The sequence below is a fragment of the Leopardus geoffroyi genome, chromosome B3 (genome assembly GCF_018350155.1).
Source record: "Leopardus geoffroyi isolate Oge1 chromosome B3, O.geoffroyi_Oge1_pat1.0, whole genome shotgun sequence".
Lineage (NCBI taxonomy): Eukaryota > Metazoa > Chordata > Mammalia > Carnivora > Felidae > Leopardus > Leopardus geoffroyi.
Genome location: NC_059337.1, coordinates 144,898,166 through 144,915,329, shown reverse-complemented (window position 1 = coordinate 144,915,329; position 17,164 = coordinate 144,898,166). Strand labels below are relative to the sequence as shown.

Here is a 17,164-nt window from a genome sequence, read left to right as displayed (position 1 = left end):
ACAACCTTTAAGAAATGGATAAATTCCTAGAAACATACAATCTTCCAAGACCGAATCAGGAAGAAAGAGAAAATCTGAACACACTGATTACTAGTAATTAAATTGAATTCATAATAATGACTTTTAAAAACTCCCCAAAAGTACTGAACCAGATGGATTCACAGATGAATTCCACCAAACATGAAAAGAGTTAATACCTATTCTCAAACTGTCCCAAAAAGTAGAAGAGAGAGGAATGCTTCCAAATTCATTCTGAGGCCAGCACTACCCAGATACCAAAACCAGGCAAAGATACTACAAAAGAAAAAAAAAAAAAAAGAAAGAAAGAAAGAAAGAAAGAAAGAAAGAAAGAAAAGAAAATTAAAGGCCAATAACGCTGATGAACATAGATACAAAACTCCTTGACAAAATATTAGCAAACCAAATTTAATACATTAAAAGGATCATTCACCACAATCAAGTAGGATTTATTCCAAAGATACAAAGATGATTCAAAATCTGCACAATCAGCATAGTATACCACATTAACAAGATTAAGGATAAAAGTCGTATGATCATCTCAATAGACGCAAAAAAGGCATTTTTGACAAAATTCAACATCTACTCATGATAACAACTCTCAACAAAGTAGTTGTAGAGGGAACATACCTTAACATAATAAAGGCCTTATATGAAAAACCCACAGCTAACATAAAATTCACTGGTGAAAAGCTCCAAGTTTTTCCTCTAAGATCAGGGACAAGACAATGATATGAACTCACCACTTTTATTCAATATGGTACTGGAATTCCTAGCCACAGCAATCAAACAAGAAAAGGAAATAAAAGGCATCCAAAATGATACTAAAAAAAAGAACTGGAAGTATCACTAGTTGCAGATGACATGTAACATATCAGAAAACTTTAAGACTCCACCGAAATATTATTAGAATAAATGAATTCATGGGGCGCCTGGGTGGCTCAGTTGGTTGAGTGTCCGCCTTCAGCCTAGGTCAAGATCTCATTCCAGAGTTCAAGCCCTGCATCAGGCTCCGTGCTGACAGCTCAAAGCCTACAGCCTGTTTCGGAATCTGTGTCTTGCTCTCTCCCTGCTCCTACCCACTCATTCATTCATTCATTCATTCTCTCTCTCTCTCTAAAAAATAAATAAAACATTAAAAAAATTTTTTAAATAAGAATAGATGAATTCAGTAAAGTTGCAGAATATAAAATATTAAAAATCTGTTGTGTTTCTTTAAACATTTTTAAGTTTATTTGCTTTGAAAAGGAGAATCACAAGCAGGCTCCACACTGCCAGCACAGAGCCCAACACAGGGTTTGAACTCACAAACCATGAGATCACGACCTGAGCCAAAATCCAGAGTCAGATGCTTAACCAATTGAGCCACCCAGGCACCTGCTGTGTTTTTATACACTAATAACAAACTAGCAGAAAGAGAGATTAAGAAAACAATCTCATATACAATTGATGAGAAGAATAAGATACCCAGGAATATATTTAACCAAAGAGACGAATTAACTGTACTCTGAAAACAGTAAGACACTGATAAGATAAATTGAAGACAACACAAATAAAGGGAAAGATATATCATGCTCATGGATCGAAAAAATTAACACTGTTAAAATGTCCATACTACCCAAGCAATCTACAGAACCAGTGAAATCCCTGTCAAAACGCCAACAGTATTTTGCACACAAGTAGAACAAGTAATCCTAAAATTTGAATGGAACCACAAGGCCCCAAATAGCCAAAGCAATCTTGAGAAAGAATAACCAAGCTGGGAGTATCACAATTCCAGATTTGAAACCATACTACAAAACTGCAGTAATCAAAACAGTATGGTATTTGAAAAAAAAAAAAAAAAAAAGACAGATCAATGGAACAAAATGATAAAACCAGAAATAAGCCCATGCACATATGACAAAAGAGGCAGGAATATAAAATGAGGGAAAGATGGCCTCTTCAATAAATGGTGCTGGGAAAAGTGGACAGCTACATACAAAGAAACTAGACCACTGTCTCTATGCCACACACAAGAATAAACTCAAAATGGATTAGAGATCTAAATGTGAGACCCAGAACCACAGAAATCCTAAAAGAAAACATAGGCAACAAATTCTTTTTTTTTTTTTTTTAATTTTTTTTTTCAACGTTTATTTATTTTTGGGACAGAGAGAGACAGAGCATGAACGGGGGAGGGGCAGAGAGAGAGGGAGACACAGAATCGGAAACAGGCTCCAGGCTCTGAGCCATCAGCCCAGAGCCCGACGCGGGGCTCGAACTCACGGACCGCGAGATCGTGACCTGGCTGAAGTCGGACGCTTAACCGACTGCGCCACCCAGGCGCCCCCATAGGCAGCAAATTCTTGGACATTAGCCTCAGCAATATTTTTCTGGCTCTCTCCCCCTAGGCAAGAGAGACAAGAGCAAAAATAAACAATTGGGACTACATGAAACTAAAAAGGTTTTGCACAGCAAAGTAAACCACCAACAAAATAAAAAGGCAACTACTGACTGGGAGAAGCTATTTGCAAATTATGTATCTGATAAGGGATTAACATCCAAAATACATACAGAACTCATACAACTCAGTGCATGTACGTATGTATGTGTACATACACACACACACACACACACACACACACACACACACACACACAATCCAATTAAAAAATGGGCAGAGGACCTAAACATTTTTCCAAGAAGACATACAGATGGCCAACAGATACATGCAAAGATGCCTAGCACCACTAACCATTAGAGAAATGTCAACCCCAAACTGCAATGGGATATCCATTTCACACGTAGCAGAATGGCTAGTATGAAAATGACAAGAAAAAACAAGTATTGGTAAGGATGTGGAAAAAAGGAAACCCTCATGCACTGCTGGTGGAAATGTAACTTGGTGTAGTCACTATGGAATACAATATGGAGGCTTTTCAAAAAAATTAAAACTAGAAATACCATATAATCTACTAATCCCATTTCTGGGTACTTACCCAAAGAAAATGAAACCATTAATTTTGAAAAGAACTATGCTCCTGTATGATTTATGCAGCATCATTTACAACAGCCAAGATGTGGAAGCAGCCCAAGTGTCCATCAATAGATGAGTGGAGGGGCGCCTGGGTGGCTCAATCGGTTAAGCGTCCAACTTCAGCTCAGGTCATGATCTCGCAGTTTGTGAGTTCGAGCCCCACATCGGGCTCTGTGCTGACAGCCCTGAGCCTGGAGCCCACTTCACATTCTGTGTCTCCCTCTCTCTCTGCCCCTCCCCAACTTGTGCATGCTCTCTCTCTCAAATATAAATAAACATTAAAAAAATTAAATAGATGAATGGATAAAGAAGATCTGGTGTGTATAAACAATGGGATATTACTCAGCCATAAAAAAGAATGAAATCTTGCCATTTGCAGCAACACTGATGGAACTAGAGGGTATAATGCTGTGAAAGATAAATCAGAGTATGAGAAATACCATATATTTTCCTTGTATATAGAATCTAAAACTAAAAACAAATGAACAAACAGACTCATAGACACAAAGAACAAACAGGTAGCTTGCCAGAGGGAAAGGGAGAAAAGAGATGGTTGAAATTGGTGAAGGGGACTGAAGGCACAACTTCCAATTATAGGGGCACCAGACTGGTTCAGTCAGTAGAGTACGTGACTCTTGATCTTGGGGTTTTGAGTTCAATCCCCATTTCAAAAGTAGAGATTACTTTAAAAGTCTTTTAAAAAACACTTTTGATTATACAATAAATCACAGGGATGAAAAGTACAGCATAGGGAATATAGTCAATAATATTGTAATACATTCGTATGGTGGCAGACAGTAACTACGCTTATGGTGAACATTTTGTAATGCATATAATTGTTAAGTCACTATGTTATATAACAAATATAATATTGTATATCAACTATAATTCAATTAAATATTTAAAAGTTGGGGGCACCTGGGTGGCTCAGTCGGTTGAGCATCCGACTTTGGCTCAGGTCATGATCTCATGGTTTGTGGGTTTGAGCCCAAGTTAGGCTCTGTGCTGACAGCTCGGAGCCTAGAGCCTGCTTCAGATTCCCTGTCTCCTTCTCTCTGCCCCTCCCCCACCATGTTCTGTCTCTCTCAAAAATAAACATCAAAAAAAAAACTTATAAAAAATATATTAAAAATTTAGAAAAAAAAATCTCACAACTTCATCAAAAAGAATAAAATAGCACCTAAAAATAAATTTAGCCAAGGAAGTGAAAAAACTGTACTCTGAAAACTGTAAGACATTAATGAAATAAATTAAAGAGGACACAGAAGATGGAAAAATAAACTATGTTTGTAAATTGGAAACGCTGATGTTAAAATGTCCATACCACCCAAAGCAACCTACAGATTCAATGGAATCTGTGTCAAGATACCAATGGCATTTATCACGGAATTAGAACAAATAATCCTATATTTATACGGAACCACAAAAGATCATGCAGAGCCAAAGAAATCTTGAAAAAGAACAAAACTAGAATCTTGCTCCCCGATTTCAAAGTATACTACAAAGCTGTGGTAATCAATACGGTATGGTACTGGCACAAAAACACACATAGATCAATGGAACAAAACACTGAGCTCAGAAATAAACCCACACTTACATGGTCAACTAATCTATGACCAAGAAGGCAGGAATATCCAGTGAAGAAAAGACAGTCTCTTCAAGAAATGGTGCTGGGAGAACTGGACAGCTGCATGCAAAAGAGTGAAACTGGACCACGTTCTTACACCACGCACAAAAACAAACTTTAAATGGATTAAAGACCTAAACAGAACACCTGAAACCATAAAAATCCTAGAAGAAAAAAGGCAGCAAGCTCTTTGATATTAGTCTGAGCAATAGTTTTTTGGATCTGTCTCCTCAGGCAAGGACAACAAAAGCAAAAATAAATGAAACTACATCAAACTAAAAAGCTTTTGCACAGCAAAGTAAACCATCAACAAAACAAAAAAGTGACATACTGAATGAGAGAAGCTATTTGTAAATACTATATCTGATAAGGGGTTAACATTAAAAATATATAAAGAATTCATGGGGGCACCTGGGTGGCTCAGTTGGTTAAACGTCCAACTTCGGCTCAGGACATGATCTCCCGGTTTATGGGTTCGAGCCCCACATTGGGCTCTGTGCTGACAGCTCAGAGCCTGGAACCTGCTTTGGATTCTGTGTCTCCCTCTCTCTCTCTGTCCTCCACCTCCTGCTCATGCTCTCTCTTTCAAAAATAAACATTAAAACAAATTGTTTTAATTCTTAAAACTCAGTATCAAAAAAACCAATCCCATTTTTTTAAGTGGGCAGAAAACCTGAACAGACAGTTTTCCAAGAAGACATATGGATGGCCAACAGACACACGAAAAGCAGCTCACCGGCGCTAACCATCAGGGAAATGCCGATCCAAACCACAACGAGGTGTCAGCTCGCACCTGTCAGAATGGCTTTTAAAGTCAACCACATAGGAAACAACAGGTGTTGGCGAGGATGCGGAGAAAGGAGACCCTCTTGCCCTGCTGGTGGGAATGCAAACCGGTGCAGCCACTCTGGAAAACCGTATGGAGGTTCCTCAGTTAAAAACAGAACTACATACAGTATGATCCCGCGGTTCCACTCTGAGGTATTTATCCGAAGAAAATGGAAATAGTCATTTGAAAAGATGTTTGCTCCCCTGTGTTTATGACAGCACTAATTTACAACCGGTGGTTGCCAGAAGGGAGGGGGGTGGGGACGGATGAAATAGGTGAAGGGGATTAGGATGCACCATCTTCCAGGTATAAAGGCGGGGCTTGTGAGAGCCGCATAAGGAAGAGAGTCACTAGCACCATAACAACTCTGGACGGTGACAGGCGGTAACCACACTTACCGTAGTTACCACTTCATGGATTACTTCAGCCCAACTCCGCCTGAGTTAGATGCTCTCAGGCTTGTACCTTAGCCAAGGGCCAAACCACAAACATCTGTACCAGCTGTCGGTACAGGGAGCCCAGGACTTTGGGATGTTCAGGAAGGTTTCCTCACCTCTAATAATGGGAATAAAATTGAAAATGGCCCTAACTGTATTAGATGCCTCACTTTCGCCAGCGGCTCTATTATTAAGGTCTCTGGGCACTTCAGACTTGACTCTGGAGGCGAAGGGAACCACCTCACTGACAGTGCCACCAAAGATGCTGCTCTCAAAGAAAACCAGCAACCAGACCTCCGTTGTGGTCCCCCAAATGACCACCTAGAAAAATCAACAACAAATGCCCACCAGTCGGCCCCAAAGAGAGCCAAACAATATTGGAAGTGGGTTGGTTCAATATGAGAGACTCTAGCTGGGACCAAAGACCCATCCAGTCCCGCCAGAGACTCTAAAACTCCCATCCCCGACCACTGTGCGTGCAGTCACTGGTCTGCTGGTTAAATGACAGACTTTATACACTAACGCCGACAGGAGAACATCAGCAAGGCCACAGAATGCTGCCGCCTTGCTCGTCCCACCTGCCCCAAATAGTCCTGGGAAACCTGCCCTCAGCACCCTCAGGCGTTTTAATTGCTCAATGGACCATTTGGGGTCTGGCAAGTGGGTTTTTTTTTTTTTTTCAACGTTTTTTTTTATTTATTTTTGGTACAGAGAGAGACAGAGCATGAACGGGGGAGGGGCAGAGAGAGAGGGAGACACAGAATCGGAAACAGGCTCCAGGCTCTGAGCCATCAGCCCAGAGCCTGATGCGGGGCTCGAACTCACGGACCGCGAGATCGTGACCTGGCTGAAGTCGGACGCTCAACCGACTGCGCCACCCAGGCGCCCCTAGCAAGTGGGTTTTAATCAGCTCCCCCCCCCCCCCCGACCGTGGAGCTGATAGAAATAGGATTTAGTCGTGGATTGTAGGTTTTCTCCTGGATCGAGGCTTTCCCTTGTAGATGGGTAACAGCAAAAGTCCTAATAGAAAATTCCATCCCTACCTGGGGAAACCTCCTTGAACTCCAGTCACTGGAAAACCCATGTCACAGTTCAGGTGACTCAACAGGTCTGTGCTGTTGAGCCGGTTCTAAAGCACTGTGCTTACCACCCCCAGCCCTCAGGGCTAGTACAACACATGGCATTATTTAGACTCAACTGGCAGGGGCACCTGGGTGGCTCAGTCCATTAAGCATCTGACTTCCGCTCATGTCATGACCTCGAGGTTCGTGAGTTTGAGCCCCGCATCGGGCTGTCAGCGTGGAGCCAACTTCAGATCCTCTGTCTCCCTCTTTCTGCCCCTGCCCCACTCACGCTCACTCGCTCACTCTGAAAAATAAACATTTAAAAAGTTAAAAAAAAAACACCCAACTGGCAAAATTTGCGAAGATGCTTCCAATACCCCAGCCAAAAGCACTGCTATCGGCCCTTCTAAATCTCAGCTCCACCCCCTCTGGGGCAGTTTACAGGGCAAGGGTGCACCCGGCTCCTGCCCGCTCCGATCCACAGCTGGTAAGAGCAGGTACCCCAGTACCACAAAGGCCGAACCCTGTCTACTGAGAACCAGTGCTCGTGAGCAGAACCATCTTTCCACGGCACGCGCCCATGAGATGCAGAGAGCGAAGGTCACCACCTGCAACCAGACGTTCCGTCGACTGCAAAAGACACTCCAGAAGGTCTCTTCAACCTTGTTGGAAGGGCCCCTGCCAGGTGCTGCTCCCCAGCCCTGCGTAATCATTGTTTCTTCCCGGTGCTTGTCAAACCTTTGTAGAAACCATTTAGGTGACGCCAGCTCACTGCTTGGAGATGATCTCCGACAGGAGCAACCTCAGCAGGAAGCGGACCTCGGATGGGAAACCCCTGAGTCCTTCCTCCAAACCTTCCTCACTATTCAAATGCGGCCTTAAATGTTTCTCACCGCTATGCGCTTTCCCTCCGATGTGGGACCCACCACGTGGGAAAGGTCTTTCCTGGCACTGAGGGACACGACACACTAGTAACTCTTGATCAGTGATGCTTTTAAGGAAAAATCTTCATCAGAAGAGGAAGATGGGAGCCTGAGTGAAGGCTACTTCATCCACACGGAGCCTCCAGCCGGTGGGCACCACACCCACCTGCCCTCCGTTCCCCCACCGGACCGGCAGGAGGAGGAAGCCCTTCCGGCCTGGTACCAGCCAGCCAGTGAGAAAGCGCCACCAGCCCCAATGCCCGCTGCCCCCGGTGGACCGCCACTCAGACCAGCCCCACCCAACCCCCTGCCTTTTCTCTACCGTGTTCCTCTCCTTTGGTCTCCGGACTTGCCTGCCCGCGGTTTCGCCACAGCCTGCATACCCCGAAGTGCAACTCCTCTGCCATTCCAGAACAAACCCGTTTTTTCTGGTAAAATGGCCGGCTGTTGTATTTGCAAGGTCAACAGCCATTTGGCATGATGTTGGGGGACTACTGGACAGCCAGCCTCACCAGGTGCCTCACTCCTGTTGGCTTCTAACCACCCCATCTCCCGAGTTCCAACCCCCTCCTTGTTCTGGGGGCAACTCTGCAGACTGCAATCTTCTCCGGGACCCATTCTACAGGTAGTGCCCAGTACTGCCCTTTGTAGGTGACCAGAAGGGAGGACTCCGAGGCTCACCCCTCACCAATGGAGTGACGAGGGCACTGGCCGGCTCTCCACATTCAAGCAAAGGCAAAGGGGTGGGGACACAGGAGGCAACTGATAGCAGGTGCAAGAAACCCCTTTATTGGGCAAAGCCACCCTGTCCTTGGTCTGCAGGGGCTGGGGACAAGGACTGTGGAAAAGGGAACGGAGATCTTTTAATGTCAGGGACCCGTACATTTCTCGAAATGGGGCGGCGGAAGGCAGAAGGGGGGCTGGCCAGTCACACGGGGGCTCAGGCCTCCGCCTCGGCAAAAAGAGGGTTAACGAAGTAGCTGCGGCTGATGCTGCTGTTTTCCACCTGTGGGGCGGAAGGCTGCAGGGTGCGCAGGGTCAAGGTGCGTCTGCGCCCAGCACAGCCCCGGGGAAGACCGCTACCCACACCCGTCCCCTCACCGGCTCCACTGAGCCCGCCACGTCGAACACCGGGTTGGAGAAGCCCAAGGGCGCCACGAAGGGCGCTGGGGCCGCTTCGTCGCGCCTACTCCACCTGGGGAACAAGGACGTACATGAACCCCGCGGTCCTCCTCCGCGACGTGAGCCTCCGTCCCCCGCGGCACCCCCGCGTACCTGAAGCTCCGAGCGCCACGCAGCAACAGCGCCCCCGCCAGCAGCGCCAGCAGGAGCAGCCCCGCCGCCACGCCGCCTGCCACCCCCGCGCGCATTCCCGAACCTTCCAGGCCCGCTGCGGAGCCGTCCCCGACCGGCGCGCCCGACTCCCGGACTGCCGCGGACAGGACCCCCAGGCCTTCGCCTACAACGGAGGGCGCCGGCTCAGTCTCCGCCAGGCGGGGCGGGGCAGGGGCCGGGAAAAGGGCACCCGCGGTTACCGTGCTCGGCGACGTCCGCCAGGAGGGCACGTGCCAGCCGCCCCGCGCCGCCCGTCCCGTCTGGCCCGGTCTCTGCCAGGACCACCTGAATCTCCGTGTCTGCCTCGGCGCCTGCGTTCTGGCGCGGCACCTTGGACACGGCCATTTGCAGCCCCTGGTACTGGGGCTGGGGGGAGGGGGTGGAGACAGGGTTATCCCAGGGACTTCGCCCTCGGACCCGCGGGGGCGTCGGCAGCAGGGACACGGGGTGGGCAGGTGCGCGGAGAGTAACCGCGTCAATGAGGCAAAGTGTGGCCCCGGGCGGGTCTTGCGGTAGGGGCTGGGGGGGGGGGGGTGGAGCGCGGCCCCATTACCAGGAAGCCTCGCAGCAGCCGCGTCCGGTACCGCTCAATGTCAAAGGTGGGGCCGTGGGTCAGCGACACGATGGCTCCTGCGACAGGAGGGCCCAGGGCCAGCAGAGAAAGTGAGGCCGGGGGCGAACCAGGGTAGCTAGGCCGTCCCCGCAAACACGAGGGGGTGCTCACCGCAGAGGTCGCAGCACTGCCCCTCGGGCCGGAGGGCGTCACGGCAGGCGGCCGGGGGACAGCGACCGCCCAGGGGCCGGAGCAGGGCGGCGCAGATCCACGGCTGTACCTGGAGGCGGGCCAGCGGCCGTCGGCCCAGAGAGGGGGAGGGGCAGACCGCGTCGAGGGAGGGCCAGGCGCCAGCCCCACCCCCTCCCCCACCCTCACCCCCGGCGGACCCGGGCCACCCCGCTGCCCTCCGCGCTCACCTCGGCGTTGCCACAGACGCAGCCCGACGGGTCGGCGCAGGCCTCGGCACCCACGCTCAGAGCGCCCGGCCCGTGGAAGCGCAGGCGGCCGGCGGGGGACGCCAGGAACGCAGCCAGGTCCTCGTCGCGCGTGAACGTCTGCGGGTGGCCGGGTCGCGGGCGGCGCCAGCCCGAGGAGGGGACAGCGACTGAGTGCCCGGAACTCTCGCGTGGGGCCCGGGAGGGGCCGAGGCGCGCAGAGGAGACGCGGGCCGACCCCGCGCGCGCGCGGCTCACCTGGCCCAGAGCCCAGACGCTGCGGACGCGCACGGGCCCGACGCCGGGGCCGAGGCCCACCCGGAAGGAGGCGTCGGGCGGGAAGACGACGTCGTCGTGGCGGCAGGGCACGCGCTCGGCGTCCACGGAGAAGAGGCCGCGCGCCGCGCCCCCGGAGCGCCACAGGCGCGGGTCGTGCCACGAGAAGCGGTCGGGGTCGAGGAAGAGCGCGGGGGCGGCTGGGTGGGCGCGCATCCCTGAGCTACGCGCGAGGGCGCCCCCGCCCCCGGCAGGCCCCGCCCCCGGCAGGCCCCGCCCCGGCAGGCCTCTCACCTGCGCCGCAGTCCGGGTCCCTGCCAGCGTCCGCCGCGCCGAAGCCGGCTCCTGAGTCCAGGACGAACTCCCCGTCCCGCGGCAGGAGCTGCAGGAAGCGGGGGGCGGGGGGGGGGTGCCTCAGGGGGCGGTCCCGGGTCCCAGAGGGACCTGTCCCCCCTCCACGACCCCGGGGGAGGGAGTGCAGACCGCGGAGCCGGGCGGGTGAGGTCAGGGGCTGGGGTCAGCTCAGGTCACAGTCTCACAGTTTGTGGGTTCAAGCCCCACGTCCGGCTCTGTGCTGACAGCTCAGAGCCTGGGACCTCCTTTGGAGTCTGTGTCTCCCTCTGTCTCTGCCCCTCCCCTGCTTGCGCTCTGTCTCTCTCCCCCTCTCTCAAAAAAATAAATAAACATTAAAAAATTTTTTTAAATAAATTAACATTTTAAAAAATCTTTAAGAAAAGAACCAAAGGGGGTTGAATTCAACACTATATTGTACCCAGGAAACTAATATAACACTGCATGTTAACCACACTGGAATTAAAAGTTGAATAATAATAAAAAGAACCAAAAGAGAAGATATAAATAAATCATGAAACATGTAATCATTGAAAGGAAGAGCACGATAGGTGAGATAAACATGCAGACCGGTCCAGCTGGAGAAGGCACAGTGACGGGTGTTTCTGCTGAGGGACCCTGCAGGGTGGAGCAGGGAAGTGCAGAGCCACCAGGAGAGGAGAGAGAATTGACATCCAAGTGCAGAAATGCATATGTAAAGGGTGCGGGCGAAGGGGAAATATTTGAAGAAACAAGGAGCATGAATTTTGCAGATTTGAAGAAAGCCGGGACCCCTCAGATGGAAAGGTCTCCTGGAGCGCGGAATGGGAAACAAGGAAAATCGCACCCAGACAAGTCAATGACACAGAGAACATTCTAAAAGCTCCAGAAAGAGCAGATCACCCTGGGGGCTCAGAAGTCAGGTTTCTCAGCAACAACAATGGATGCAGAAAGACAATATAATATTTTATGTACAAAAGGAAAAGAACTTCCCTTCTAGAATTTTATATCCAGTCAAAGTTCCATTCAAATGCAGGAGCATAATGAAAAGACTTCGGAATGATGGCCACACAGAGGCCTTCTCTGAAAACGCTTGGAAGAAATCGGGAGGAAAGAGGGCGGCGGCCACACACTGAAGGACTTATGAGGGTGGACACAGACGCCGAAAAGCTTAAGAAATAAAAAGGACTGCCGGACGTGAAAACCTGGATGAAATATAACAATTTCTAGAAAAATTCAAAGTGTCAAAATGGGCACAAGAAGCAGTAGAGAATCCGAATAGACCAGCAAGCATTAAAGAAATTGAAATGTTAGTCAAGGACCTCATGTTCCAGTACAAGTTTTTTACAGGTGAAGGATACTAACCTCTCAAGGAACAACTAACTGACTCCTTCTTAGAAGTCATTCTGGGAAATGGAAAAAGGAGTGAAAATTGCCCAGGCCATTTCATGAGGCCTGTGTAATCTTGATTCCCAAACCGAATGGAGGACAATACAAGAAAAATTGTAGTTTTGTTTTACTTATAGATACAAAAAAAATCCCATATAAAATGTCAGCTGACTAGTTCCAATAGTGTATTTTAAAAGTACATGGTGGGGCGCCTGGGTGGCTCAGTCGGTTAAGCGTCCGACTCTTGATTTCAGCTCAGGTCATGATCTCGCAGTTTGTGGGTTTGAGCCCCATGTCGGGCTCTGCACAGTGCAGAGCCTGCTTAGGATTCTCTCTCTCTCCCTCTCTCTCTCTTATAATAAGACAGAATAAACTTTTAAGAAGCTTAAAAAACAAAACAAAACACGGTCATCATGGGGTTCCTGTCCCAGGACGGCTCCCGTCCCCACTTCCCAGACGTATGTACCGTAATGTCCCAGCAGGTGGCAGTGAGGAGTCTTGTGCCAACAAAATCCAAACATTCTGACGGAGGGAAGCCAGGTGTTAGGAAGAAGTGGCATGTTTGACCTGCAACTACAGGTCCCAGGGGGCCATCGGTCTTGCAACGACAGCTCAACCTCAGAAAAGCTCATTAATAGGCTAAAAGCAGGGAGGGGACAACCGTATCTCACTCAATTAAAAAAAACAACAACAGAGAACTCCACAAATGTATTTATGATTTTTTTAAAACTCTGCTAGCAAGTGAGTAATAGAATTTCCACAATTTAATAAAGTTCACGTACCAAAGCCCTGCAGCAAACATTCACTCAATGAGAAATGAGACATGCCTTCTCTTTCCCATTGGAACAAGGCACAGAGGCCCACTTTTGTCACTCCTGCGTAACATAGGGGGAGAGGTCCTGGACGATGCTATTTGGAAAGAAAAAGAAGGAAAAGGAGTCAGGACTGGAAAGAAAGAGGAACAACTATCGGTGTTTATAAAGATAAGCAAGTGGAATGCACAGTTTTTAAAAATAGAGAACCGTTTGTAACAGAAAGCAAACTATAAAGGTCTACGAATGGACCGATACTATACAAGACCTGTGTGGGGACCACTTTAAAACTCCAGTATCGAGTTTTATGATGGATGCTGTGAGATATTTGCAGAGAAGTTCACGGTCCTGAATGGGCGGCTTGACAGTATAAAGCTGGTGTTCATTTCCAAACTTCCCGGGTTTTATTGTTGCTGTTGTTACCTGATAAAGCTACCCTACCATTTCTCTGCAGCATCAGATCCGCAAAGAACTAGCAGGCCTCTTGGCAGGAGAGTGGAGGGGGGAGTCGCCTTCGGGTGGCAAGACGTCCCACAGAGCCACAGCGTGAGGACGCGTGGTGCCGGCAGGAACAGGGAAAGCGAGCAGAGGGACAAGGGCCCCGAGAGAGCCCCGGGCACCCTGGGCATTTGATGAACAGTGGCGACAGCGCCATGAAGCTGGTGGTTCAGAGGAAGACGTCAGAAATCAGGCTTAGTCTAAGGAGAAAAATAAAGCTGGTTCCCTAGCCGGGTCCCACTCAAGCGTGCGACCCTGGTGGCAAAACTGTGTCGTAACAGACACAAGGGTGATTATGGCTGTGACTTGGCAGCGGGGCGGGATTCTTAAAACACCAGAAACACAGGTGTGAGGCAGCAGGTTCCGCACGGTCGATTCTGATGCCGGTTTCTGCTGGGAAGGGCACCACAGGCAGAACGCTCACGGCGGGAAGGCACTCGCAGTATCTGGCACCAACAGTGGGTTCATGGGTAGAAAACACGAGATTCCTCCAAAGGTAGAGATGGGAGAGGAGAGGGGGCTCAGGAAGGGGAAAATCCCAGGGAGGGAATCCCCAAACCTGAGAAAGACAAGTTAAAACACGGCTGTGGCTGCACCTGTTACTAGGGCTACCTCTGGGCAGCCGGACAGCGCTGATGGCAGGCGGCGTGGAGGAGGGGACCTCCGTGCTCCGGGGGTGGGAGGCGGTCGGGGGCAGCTCTGGGTCCGTTCAGCCTGTTCCCAGGCCCCCTGACAGTTCCCACCCGGGGCCCAGTGGAGTGGGGCGGGGGGGGGGGGGGCAGCTCCCGCGGTGCAGGCAGAAGACAGACTTGGGAGGTGAGGGGGCACCTTCTGGGCCCCCAGGACAGGAGGAGGGGCTCCTAATTGGGCCGCAGGGGATGGAAAGAAGGGCCAGACAGAGGGACCTGTGAGGCATGAATGAATGCCTCTCTTAACATGCTCAAGCTTCCAAAGGAGATCACCAAAATAACTAGGTCATCAGAGCAGGGCCCCCGGCCCCGGGACCCCACCCCAGACGGACCCCCTGCCCGAGGGTTCCCCACCGGCTCCGGATGCCCCTCTCCGCTTGCTCCAGGCTACTGCCTGTCCCGGGTGCCAGGATTACACACGGCGGGGTGGGGGGGGGGGAGGGGGCGCTGGGTCCAGCTCCTCCCTCCAGGTCTCCACCCCTCCTCCACCTGGCTGCCCCTTCCACATCTTAGTCTCTGGGTTGGACAGATGTGAAACGGCATCTGCACCCCCGATCTGCCAGGACCCGGGACCCCGTCTCTGCCCGACGGCCCCTCCCCAGGCAGGGACAGCTCACAGGTAGGGCAGGGGTCCCTTGCACTGACTTGCCCTGCCCCATGAGTGGCCGGGTCCCACAATTAGTGCTGCTTTTGAAAACCATCAATTAACCAAGACACCTCAGGGAATGGAAATTAGGCCTGAGGTCCCCAGATCCTGCATCTGGGCAAGAGGTTGGGTGGGGCCAGGGCCACCAGATGCCCCTCTCCCCAGCTCACCCATGCAAAATCCAGTGGCCTCCGGGAGAGGACTCCAACTCTGGCACCCATACCGAGAGCCCCCCTCCCCCCAGCTCCACCTCTGCTCAGAGCCAGCAACCCTGACATCAGTCACATCTTGCTGGCAGGCGTGCGTTTGACACAACAATGATCCACCCCAGTGAGCAGTGGGAACTAGGAGTGACCCTGACGCTGCTGGGTCCTGGGAAATGACACTTTAAATCAGGGAGCACTGACCTTTTCTGTAAAGGGTCGGACAGTAAATATTTTAAGCTTTGAAGGCCACACGGGCTCCATCATGGCCACTCAACTCTGCCTTATAGTGTGACAGTGGCCATAGATGCTAGTGACCAATTGGGCAGGGCTATGTGCTGATGAAACTTTATTTATGGACACTGAAGTTTGAATTCTGTATTTCACGTGCCACAAAAATGTTCATCTTTTGACTTTTTCCCCCCAACCACTTAAAAATGTAAAAACCATTGTTAGCTCCAGCCACATGGCTGCGTTTGGCCAGTAGCTTGCTGACTCCGCCTTTAAGAGACAGGCCTGTCAGAGGCCTTTCTCCCAGATCTTATCAGAGCCTTTAACACAGCAAAGCTCCAGGCAAGCGCAGAATGTAGCATCTTCCAAATGTACAGGTCCCAGCCTGAGCTGGGACCACAGGATCAGGGCCTACTCTCCCATACGGTTTCCCCAGCCTCCCAGAAAGCCCTTCCAGAAGCCAAAGGCCCAAGGCCTGCACGGTTTCCCATGCAGGTGGGGGCCAGTCACAAGACAAGAAAGGGGCTTCAGGGGACCACCAGTCCCCTCCGACCTGGGTCTCAGCCGCAGCTCCCCCTCACCATGTCGGAGATGCTGTGACCTTCTCGCACCAGGACTGACACCATCTGCAGAAAGAACTGGCATTGGCTGGCGGACCCCCTTTGCCTCTCCTCGACCTCGCGGCCACGTGAGTCCCCGCCCCGAGCCCCGGGCTGGGGGAGGGGAAGCACCTTGTCTGCCGGGAACACGACGGCAGCGCCTGCGCACGGGGTCCGGTTCTGGCTCCAGTTGGTGGTCACTTCGAAGTTGGTGTTGGGGACCCAGAGTTTGTAGGCCGCGCGGGTCATCGCTGGGGAGGGGGTGACTAAGTGCTTCCCGCTCAGACGCCCCAACCCCCAGGAGAAAGAAGGTTGGTCACAGAGCCCGGGGCACAGATGAAGTCTCCCTGTCAGCCCAGACCCTGCGGGAGCCCTGCCTCGGTGCTCTGACAGACTCCTACCGGATCTGCAGAGCCCGCTCCTGCGTGCCCTCCTCTAGGACACCCCTCGGTATCGCCTCCTAGCCCCGCCCCCAGTTTGCTGGTCGTTGGAGCAGCAGGGGACCGATGTGAAGGGGGTAGGAGGCCTCTGCCCAGTAGAAAGCGCTGGAGGGTGGGCTCTGATCTGTGTCCTGAGGGAACCGCCAGGGGCTTAAGAGAGGAGGACAGGGGGCGCCTGGGTGGCTTAGTCCCTTGAGCTTCTGACTCTTGATTTGGGCTCAGGTCATGATCTCAGGGTTAGGGAGTTCAAGCCCTGCGTCAGGCTCTGCGTGGTAGGGTGGAGCCTGCTTGGGGTTCTCTCTCTGCCCGCCCCTGCTCATGCTCTCTCCCTCTCTCAAAATAAAAAAATAAACTAAAAATAAACTTACCAAAAAAAAAAAAAAAAGAAAAAGAAAAAAGAAAGAAAGAAAGAAAAAAGAAAAGAAAAGAAAAAAGGAGAGAAGGACAGGGACTGAGGAGCGTTGGGGGCGGACACCTGGGACACACGCCGGCCCGGGTGCAAAGGGGGAGGGCCAGCGCGCCCCCGGGGACGGGGAAACTGAGGCCGCGGAGACCGCACGCGCACGCTGCTTCGGGCAGGAGCCGGGCGGAGCCTCCCGAGCCTCCCGCGCCCCCCGCGGCCTGTCAGGCGCTCCCCCCAGCGCGCCCCGCCCCCCTCCCCCCAGCGCGCCCCCCGCCCCCCGTCCCCCAGCGCGCCCCCCGCTTACCGCACAGCTGCAGCCACAGCAGCGCCCGGCCCAGCGCGCCCATCCCGCTGCGGGCCCGTCGCGCCGACCCCGACCCGCAGACTTTGCCCCGCGGGGTCCACC

At 51.4% G+C, this 17,164-nt stretch overlaps 1 protein-coding gene and 1 long non-coding RNA gene across 2 annotated transcripts in view; one reads left to right on the top strand and one right to left on the bottom strand.

The window, feature by feature from the left end:
- The window catches only part of LOC123582099, a 20,601-nt gene extending 11,727 nt beyond the window's left edge, over positions 1 to 8,874 (top strand). The window contains exon 2 of the long non-coding RNA XR_006704199.1: positions 8,378 to 8,874. This is a non-coding gene — a long non-coding RNA (uncharacterized LOC123582099). The remainder of the gene's footprint in view (positions 1 to 8,377) is intronic.
- AMN (amnion associated transmembrane protein) lies at positions 8,686 to 17,164 on the bottom strand. The gene is made up of 12 exons (XM_045448321.1): positions 17,063 to 17,164; positions 16,048 to 16,166; positions 15,898 to 15,942; positions 10,813 to 10,900; positions 10,501 to 10,718; positions 10,225 to 10,362; positions 9,977 to 10,085; positions 9,806 to 9,882; positions 9,453 to 9,618; positions 9,193 to 9,376; positions 9,019 to 9,112; positions 8,686 to 8,938 (listed from the first exon to the last, which is right to left on the bottom strand). Exons 1-12 carry the CDS (start codon positions 17,103 to 17,105, stop codon positions 8,858 to 8,860), a joined length of 1,362 nt encoding a protein of 453 aa, XP_045304277.1. The 5' UTR covers positions 17,106 to 17,164; the 3' UTR covers positions 8,686 to 8,857.

Bases quoted from the DNA above. Each gene is read 5' to 3' on its own strand.
- AMN (XM_045448321.1), bottom strand. From the start codon at position 17,105: ATGGGCGCGCTGGGCCGGGCGCTGCTGTGGCTGCAGCTGTGCG. The intron at 10,901-15,897 runs GTGAGGGGGAGC...CGCTTCCTGCAG, and splicing joins GTCACAGCATCTCCGACATG to CTCCTGCCGCGGGACGGGGA. The intron at 10,363-10,500 runs GTGAGCCGCGCG...GGCCACCCGCAG, and splicing joins GCGTCTGGGCTCTGGGCCAG to ACGTTCACGCGCGACGAGGA.